Below are 9215 nucleotides of genomic sequence, written 5' to 3'. Positions count from 1 at the left end.
CTATAGCGCCACCAACTGGTGGAAATGTATATCTGCCGTAACTTCCTTATGCATGGTCGGAGTGTCTCGATTTTTTTGGGTGGGTTCCGTCACCCTCCACTCTGACTCTGTGTGTACATAGACTCTATAGCGCCACCAACTGGTGGGAATGGATATCTACCGTAACTTCCTTCCACATGGTCGGATCGGCCAGAAATTTTTTCTGGTTGTTGGGGTACCCTCCCGTCCGTTACTATGTGTGCACGTAGACCATATTGCGCCACCAACTGGTGGAAATGTATATCTGCTGTAACTTCCCTATGCATGGTCGGATCGTCTCCAAATTTTTTTGGGAAGGTTGGGTCACCCTCCAGTCTGTGACTCTTTGTGTACATAGACTATATAATGCCACCAACTGGTGGGAATGTATATCTACCGTAACTTCCTGATGCATGGTCGGGTCGTCTCGAAATTTTTTGGGGTTGTTTGGTTCAACCCCTGGTTTGTGACTTTGTATGTCCATAGACTCTATAGCGCCACCAACTGGTGGACATTTATATCGGCCGTAACTTCCTTATGCATGATCGGATCGTCTCAAAATTTTTTATGGTGGGTTGGGCCGTCAAACAGGACGTGACCACGTACCTGCCTTGGCACCGGTGTCGCCCCCTCCTGGTTGAAAATTATAAGTGTCGTATCTCCCTTGCGCCTTATCCGATTGCAGCGGGGGGGTTTTCGACCGTCCGCGCACCCATCCGCTCGTGCTTGTACCCCTGACTTGCGCGTGTATCTTGGACTCGCGCGTAACCCCGAGCTGCGCCGGGGTGCTCGAGCCCGCTCATCACTGCTTGCAGTTTTAATTCCTTTTGATATGGTCATGCTATTGACAGCATGAACACCTTAAACTCCATCTTCCCTCTTGGAGAATAGTATATGCAGAATTATTTGCTAACGGATTTAAAAAATCCTTCAAGCTTCAAGTTTTATCATTGTAAGCAGAATGTCCCCGCACTGTACCCACAATGGCGCTAAAACGGAGGCCACACACCAAAGTGTGATCACGGCCCTACTGGGTGCAGTAATGACCACTACTAAGAACTCTATGTGAGGTTCTGTTGTCAAATATTTGATTTCTAGGTATGTTGTGAAAACAACAAGGGGTAGTGGACATGATGCTGACCTTTTCGCTTTCTCTGAACAAGAAAAATCTTTCTCGGAACACTTGGGCCTCAACTTACAGGAAGTCGCAAATATGAGATACTGATGATCATCATGATGTCATCAAATGCTGGCCATCGGTCTTGTCCTTCAAGTATAGGACATGCGTGTTTTTCCCTTTCAGCAGAAGTACTGTCCTCAGTGTTGAATCATGACCGCTGTTTTCGTGTTTACTAGAATTAACCTGCTGCTTTTTTCCCCTTCATTTGGAAAAACCTGTCTATCAAAGTTCATCAGAAGTCTGTTTTATCTCAAGGACTGTTCTAAAGAAACCAAGTATGGGTGGTTTCCTGTAGGGGGCGTGGCAGCACGATAAGTGTATTCTTTAGCTTAGGGGAATAAAAAAGTGAAATTGTCATTTTAGGCCATTTTTGGTTTTTGAGGGAGAACAAGAGTAAGGTTAATGGCTTTTAACATATACCGTCTCAATGGCTGCAGTGAGGTCAAATGATGCCATCTAGTGGTGGGATGGATTCGGGGTGCTGATGTTGGTCCACTCTGTTTTATCAAGTGCATAGTCAGTGCAGCTGCCTATCAAGAGACCTTGCTGCACTTCATGCTTCCATCTCCTGGAAACCTTTTGGGCGATTATGAATTGATACTCCAACATGACCTGGCACCACAAGTAAATGGCTTACAGACAACGGTATGACGGAACTGGACTGGCTTGAAAATTCACCTTACCTAAACCCCATAGAGAATCTGGCAGGGGGGGCTATTGTGAAGAGGGTAACATCAGACCCAACAACAGCGGTCCCCCGTAGCACCTCAACATGGTATACATGGTTTATTTTTTATAATATTAAAAAAATTAACTTTTATACATAACTGTAATTTGTTGACATGACTGTGTTGTACTTAACATAGTATTTGATGCCATAAAAGAGTATTATCTGTACAAGAAAATTAAAGATTAATTAATGGGCTTACTATTAATAATATTGTGTATATGTCATACTGTCTCCTGCATATGTTAAGAGCTTGTATGTTTGCTGAAACTTCACACACACACACACACACACACACACACACACACACTCACACTCCGGGGGGAACCCGTTCGTTCAAGCAAAACATTTTGGGTGCAGAAGCCGAACAAAGTCACTGTCAGCACTGCTGGAGCGTGTGATGTTGGCCCCGGTGGTCCCTAGAAGGCTCTATGCTGCCAAGACTGAATGACCCTTGGACCAGACCACAGGCATGAGGATGTTCATGGAGCTGTGGATCAAGATGATCTAAGGCTTGCAGGCAACCAGACTGGATTCTAATGGGGCTACTTTTAACGCAGACATTGGTGTTGTGTTTGGCAACTCTCTTCTGTCACTCTGTGGTTTCTTTCCCCAACGAGCTCCAGCTTTCGCCAAAGAGGGTTTGAAATGCCAGGTTGAGCGACACACCAACAATTTTGTTTCGCTTCCGTATTCCAGAATCAATCTGCACATGAGCAGTAATGTGGAACAGTCCATCTCATGAGAAGGGCATATGACTGGAGACAATTGTATGTACTTTAAATTGAAGAAGACAATCAAAAATCTGTTTATATTAGATGTTTGGGGGGGCTGGAAATTTCAGGGCATCAGGCAATCGCCTGTGTTTGCCTAATGGTAAGTCCACCTCTGCTCACGAATCTCCCTGCATCCCCTCATGTCACACTTTGTGCTTCACGGAGCAAATGAGTGACACGGGATGTCAATTATGGTTGGTGGAGCAAACTAATAATTAGAGAGGGGGGAATGAAAGGGGGCAGGCAAGCCTGGAGATAATGCATGAGGATACGAGCATGAATGGGAATATTCTCAAAGGCATCAGGGGTGTGATGTGGGATCGATCTAAATAACACCATTGATACAAAGAGTAATGTGTGTATTTTATGTATTTCTTATTATTTTTAAGTGTTTTCTAAACATCCATGGTGTTTACAGTAACAACCCATTATTCATTCCCCCCTCCCATTAGCTGCCCTGGGGTAGACTGATGAAAATGTGACTGCCAATTCACTTAATTTATTGAGGTGGCGGGATTTGAACCCACCCCCTGGTTTTTGGGCAATCTGAACTACTTTCTGAGGCAGCGCTAAAGTGTTTAAGTAATTGTGATTTTTCCATTTTGTACACTCAAATATGCTGTAAAATATGGAAACACCACTTTGTATATCATGCAAAATATATTTTATTGCTACAATAATACTTTTTATATCATACAAAATATATTTTATTGCTACACTGCAAAAATCGACAAAACAATTGATAAAAGCACTGCAAATATTCTAACTTGAATACAAGCCAAAGTTACCTGTACATCCGCTGCAAAGAGTTACTTACAAACTAAAGTTACTTTGCAAAAATTCTAATGAAGAAAGAAAAAAACAAATGAAAAGCCAGCATACACAGTACAAGCTATTTATATACATCTGCAACAGAGACAAAATAAAACCACTAAGAACAATTACCGTATTTTACGGACTATAAGTTGCACTGTTTTTCATAGGTTGGCTGTTCCTGCGACTTATACTCCAGAGCAACTTATAAATGAAAAAACTGTTATGTTACATAAACACTGGACGCTTTTTCTGTTCATGTTTATTTTTTGTGCAGCTGAATAACCATTGTGTTAGCATATCTTAAACCTATTCAGCCTGTTCTCTATTCTTTTATTATTAGAACTTGCCTTCCAAGAGGATGTAATGTCTGTTTTGGTCAAGTAGTTTGTAAAATAAATTACCCACCAAAAATGCGACTTATACTCCAGTGCAACTTATGTATGTTTTTTTCTACCTAATTATGTATTTTTGGCCCTGTGCGACTTATACTCTGGAGCGACTTATAGTCCAGAAAATACGGTAATTAATCAAGCGATACTGGAGGATGATTATCATTATTACACCGAGTTATCAATCGCTGAACATCCTTAGTTGATGTTAACAGTCCTAAACTGAGGACTGTATTAGTCGTATGGCTGGTTACCTGCTGCTGTCCAGTCATGGAGAGACACACCTTGTTGGGAGCACAGATGTAACAGCACAGATGGTGTAAACACACCAGTTGAATCCGGTTTGAGTACACCTGATAATGATGGTCACAAGCAGCTGGCAGACAGAGCATCTGGAGACAAGCTTCTTCTATCCTTATATATCTGAAAACACGGTAAGAGGAAGTCAGTAATGTAACCTATAGAGGAAGGGTCGACATTTTTGACACTTATTCCTAAGTGTCACAATGGGTGATGATTTTTATGATCCGGAATAATCATCTTCTAATGTCACCTCTGACCTCAGCAACTATGGCCATGTTGCAGCTGTCATTCAAAATCTACAGGATTCCCACACAGTAGAGCAATAACCCCTGAAAACTGTTTGATGATTGAAATTTGGAATGTCAAAGGTGACAAGTAATGTGCACAGATTTGACCTTTGACCTCAGACAATAGGACAACGTATCAATATGACTTTGGACCTCAACTAGGCCAGGATTACTCAAAGTGAGGCAGGTTCCTTATAAAGCACATTCATGTGTCATAGAAACGTGTACTTACATCAAATGTTTATTTGTGTTTATGTTAATAAATATCTATTATTACACGGTAGCCAGGCAACGACATTTCGTTGGCAATTTCACTGCTGTGTTATTGTGCAATGACAATAAAGAAAGTCTATGTCTATGTCTAAATGGACAAAAAGTGTGTGTATAAAAGCCATGGATATAAGAAAGATGGCCACCTACAAAGGAGCGAGTTGGACTGAGAGAACGTGATCGCACATTGCCGACTCCACAGCTGCTGCCGGGGCCACTCCACTGTAAAGCACACACACATATAACCATGTGTCGTGAAAGCTCAACTGTGACGTCTTCCTGTCAGTGCAGGCTCACTACTAGAGCTGCTCCTCTGGTCACCGCTTCCCCCTTGGTCCGCGCCGCGTTGCCCTGCATCAGAGCCGGCCAGATGTGGTACATGACACGATGAGAAGAGAGGTCCGAGTCGTGACTGCGACGATACCTGTCAGGGCCAAGAAGGGGAGTGTGAGGAGAAGAAGTTTGAGGTACATTTTTAATATGTTTAGGGGGACCCTCAGATCCAATAGCATTTACATTAAATGTAAATCCTTGCAATTTTAAAACGTTCATCAGGAGTATATATCTATTGGTAGTTTTTTCAAGCCATACTTGCTGCTAATGAAATGTTCTCCATCACTGGCGAACTCTAAGTAGAGGGGCGGGTCCAGCGTCTGCATGGTGAAGGCCACCTTACATGTCTCCCTAATCAAGGGGCTTATGATGTCAAGGTTAGCTTTGGGGATGGAGGCGATGTGAGGATTCAGGTTCATGGCGCTGAGTACATCCTGTATACACCAAACACAAAGTCTTACACACATACTTTTTTCATCCATGTGCTAAATGAATGATGTGTTTTTGTGCCTTCCTACATCTACGCTGGTCTGCACGTCATAAAGGTCCTGATTTTTCACGATGTAGTCCAAGATGGTATCTTCTAGACTCTCGGGCCCAAAGTGAAATGCGGACAAAGTCTTTCGAGCACGGAGCCTGAAGAGGCGGTAAGCCAATTTAGCTGTCTTGAAAGACTCCTGGGACATGACAACGTAAAAAAACGCATAAAACACGCAACCCCACCATGGCACACAACATCTTAGCAGCACAGAGACTTGTGCTTTTGTTCACCTCCGCCAACAGCGAGTCTTACCACCACGGCAATGAAGATGATCCTCTGGACTGTCTCCAAGTCACTGATGTACTGTTGAAGCTGTAACTGCGCTTCCTTGCGTTCCACAGCGTACAAGTCACTGAAGCGGGACACCACACGCAGCAGGCGGGAGGAACTAGTGAGCTGAGCCCGGGAGGTCGTCTCTGACCTAATGGGGCTGGAGGAGCGCCTGAGGCCGGACAATGCGCTAAGAGTACTACTTCTCACCAATGGACTCAAAGAGCTGCTTCTCGCCAGCCTAGGAGAAAGGAGAACTTGTTGCATGTAGTGTCGATTGTAGGTTTAGGTTGTCATCATGTGGTACCTATCAGCGCTTAGATAGGACACCTCATCCCTCAACATGGACACCTGCCGATCGTAGTCATGGTAGGAATCCAGCTTCTTCTTATAAAGCTCTATCTGTAACTGTGCTGACCTCAAACTGACAAAGATGGATGAATAGAAACATCTAGAAGGTAAATATGACGATGTGTGTGTCGTTCATTTACTCGTCTTTCAGTGTTCGTAGTTCATCCTCAGTGGCCAGCAGGGTGGTCACTGTTTTGCTCTTTGTCTTGTCCAGGTCCCTGTGAGCGTCATCTAGCCTGGCATGTAAAACAAGACAAGCATTGACTGCTTTGTTGATGTTCACTTCTTTTTACACTTACATGACAATTACGACCAGTATAAATTGAGAAGCGTTCACACATTAAAACTAGCCCATTGTCATTTCTAATGAAACGTCAGCCTATTTATTCTTAGTTGACAGTGGTTTATTACTTTTTACACTTTTGTACAACGGTTTATGTTAAATGTTAGCAGCTCTTTAGCAGACAAGGCTAAAGGCTCATGGAAAAAATAACACACAACCCTACCTAGCCTCTAATTAATTGTCACCACCCCCTGAAAGACATCCCACCCCGCCCACCACCTGTTCCACCTCCCTTTATCCTCAAGCCATCACCAAACTCATGTGGAATAAACTGGGACTATTTTATGCACTATTTATTTTGATCTGCATGTGTACAGTAGGGGCTGCACGGCGGGTGAGTGGTTGGCGCGCAGGCCACACAACTAGGAGACCCGAGTTCGATTCCACCCTCAGCCATCTCTGTGGCTCCCTGTGCATGTGCTTTTTCTCCGGGGACTCTGGTTTCCTCCCACATTCCAAAAACATGCTAGGTTAATTGGCAACTCCAAATTGTCCATAGGTATGAATGTGAGTGTGAATGGTTGTTTGTCTATATGTGCCCTGTGATTGGCTGGCCACCAGTCCTCTCGCCTGAAGACAGCTGGGATAGACTCCAGCGGCCCCCCGCGACCCTCGTGAGGATAAGCGGTAGAAAACGAATGAATGAATGAATGTGTACAGTATTCATTTATTAATTGCTTTTTATATATAGAAATGTTTTAGTTTAAACCTCATTGTTGCAGGCTTGTTTGACAAATTAAACTGGGTGAGAGCCAAAAGAATCTGTTCTGAAAAAGGCCAGTTCACACAGTGTTAGGTTGTGATAAAACTGCCGCTGTGGTAAAATAAGGAAGTGACATTTTCGTCTTTTTTTTTTACAAAGGGGCTACAGTCTTGTCCTCCATATTTCCCAAAACAAATGTATATTGACTTTAATGTGCGTCTTTTGCGTCAAAGACTCACTCTGCTTTTACCGAGTCCAGCTGCAGCCGAGTGGAGCACAGCTGCGACTCCATCCATTGCATGTCGTTCTTGTTGCAGCTGTTCAGCTCCGTGATCTTACGCTCCTTTTCTGCCAAATCCTGATTCAGGATGCACAATCAAACAGTAACAATTATGGCTGCTGGACAGGATGGTCCGGCCTTGCCATTCTAGTTGCCACATAGTGATGTATGAAGGTGATCTATAAGAATGAGGTCACCTGCGTGAGACTGAAACTGGCATCACTGCTGGCGATGGGCAGCCTTGACGTCGAAAAACAGGTTCCAAGGCACGGCAGCAAGCGTGTTTTAATCGCAGACACTCCATCTGTGTGTTTGCCTGAGTGTATGTGATATTTATCAGTTACAGTCCGTCTTAGGTCAGGTTTACAAAACAACAAAAAAATAATGAAAATAATTTTCTTCACATATACAACAGCTTCACAAATGCAAGAATTGCTACCTTCAGCAGCTATAGAATTAAGGATAGCGAAGAGCTGTCCTTGGATTTTGGCCGTGAATTCTATCATCTCACAGCACCTGTTCATATTCTCGTCACAGGAAATGACCTTGGGAACGACAAAACACGCCAATGTTAATGTTCAAACTGTAATAATTTACAAAGAGTATTTTTAATTATATGTGAAAAACTGTATTATTTCGCAAGACATGTTAGTCGTCGCAACTGTCCAATGTGTACAGTACAATAAATTGGGTGAAATACTGCGCGTGTTACTTGTAATTTCGGGTTAAAAAAAGGATCGCTTCCGGGTTCGGACGAACGGAAAGTAAGCAGGAAGTACCGAGCCGAAAGCCATCTTTACGAGTAAAAACTCTTTGGAAACGTCCGTCTGTAGCCATTGCGACAAACTTCCATGGCAACCAAACTCAAATTGTAAATGTGCATTAAAACAGTGCAAAATATGTGTTCTTTATTTTCTGAACAAAGCGAATTAGTAATGATAGTACGACGACTTAACACGAGTAGTCAAAGTGTTAGCTGACGTCATAATAACGTCAATTTCCCGTTATTCATATTTACACACTGATTGGATGTACGGTAGTAATTGAAGTTTTTTTTTAACACGTACTGCATTTAATTCCAATTACGAATGCACTTACATGGTACTCTTGCTGCCATTTCTGGAGCTTGTCCAGTACCCCGTTGAAACAGGAGTTGCTAATCAGAAAATTTAACGCTTCCGACATGTTTGCGCTTGTCCATCGAGTGAAAATCTTCCAAAAAATAAGAAACTACAAAAAAAAAAAAGTTGTCTCCTTGTCCCCGCCTACATACAATCCGCTTGGAGACCAACATGAATGACGTCTGTTGTTCGTTTGGTCCATGGAGTTCAAAGTTAAGGACATAAAAGGTGTCCACACAGGTGTGTCGACGTCTCGCTGCTAACCTTTGTTTCACAGCAGCAGGATTAAACAAACTGAGCCAGTGTGTCCTCTTATGTGTTTTAAATCACATCTAGACATGACTTTAGTGGAATTAAATGTAGCTAAGCTAACCAAGCGAGCTATCTAGCGTGTCGTTGGAATTAGCATGGCGCCCCCACTCGGTGCAGTTTCGTTCTAACGCCTTCCCGGGTGTAAAGTGATTCCGTCATTCCGTCAAATGACACGGAAGACCTCATCTTTGTGGG

At 43.1% G+C, this 9215-nt stretch overlaps 1 protein-coding gene across 1 annotated transcript; it reads right to left on the bottom strand.

Moving 5' to 3' along the window:
* Positions 1 to 3400: 3400 nt before the first annotated feature.
* Positions 3401 to 9081, bottom strand: spata18 (spermatogenesis associated 18). The gene is made up of 12 exons (XM_078790095.1): positions 8686 to 9081; positions 8027 to 8132; positions 7785 to 7903; positions 7547 to 7665; positions 6402 to 6497; positions 6218 to 6334; positions 5893 to 6151; positions 5618 to 5776; positions 5358 to 5533; positions 5064 to 5190; positions 4917 to 4988; positions 3401 to 4329 (listed from the first exon to the last, which is right to left on the bottom strand). The coding sequence occupies exons 1-12, from the start codon at positions 8770 to 8772 to the stop codon at positions 4273 to 4275; spliced, it is 1494 nt and encodes a 497-aa protein (XP_078646221.1). The 5' UTR covers positions 8773 to 9081; the 3' UTR covers positions 3401 to 4272.
* Positions 9082 to 9215: the final 134 nt, after the last annotated feature.

Source organism: Doryrhamphus excisus, linkage group LG4, assembly GCF_037039965.1.
Source record: "Doryrhamphus excisus strain RoL-2023G ecotype Guam linkage group LG4, RoL_Dexc_Guam_v1.1, whole genome shotgun sequence".
Taxonomy (NCBI): Eukaryota; Metazoa; Chordata; class Actinopteri; order Syngnathiformes; family Syngnathidae; genus Doryrhamphus; species Doryrhamphus excisus.
Note: the sequence above shows the minus strand (reverse complement) of the source record. Positions and strands in the feature narration are given on the sequence as shown.

Bases quoted from the DNA above. Each gene is read 5' to 3' on its own strand.
- spata18 (XM_078790095.1), bottom strand. From the start codon at position 8,772: ATGTCGGAAGCGTTAAATTTTCTGATTAGCAACTCCTGTTTCAACGGG. The intron at 7,904-8,026 runs GTAGCAATTCTT...ACATACACTCAG, and splicing joins TAATTCTATAGCTGCTGAAG to GCAAACACACAGATGGAGTG. The intron at 4,989-5,063 runs GTGAGCCTGCAC...TGTGCTTTACAG, and splicing joins CCAGAGGAGCAGCTCTAGTA to TGGAGTGGCCCCGGCAGCAG.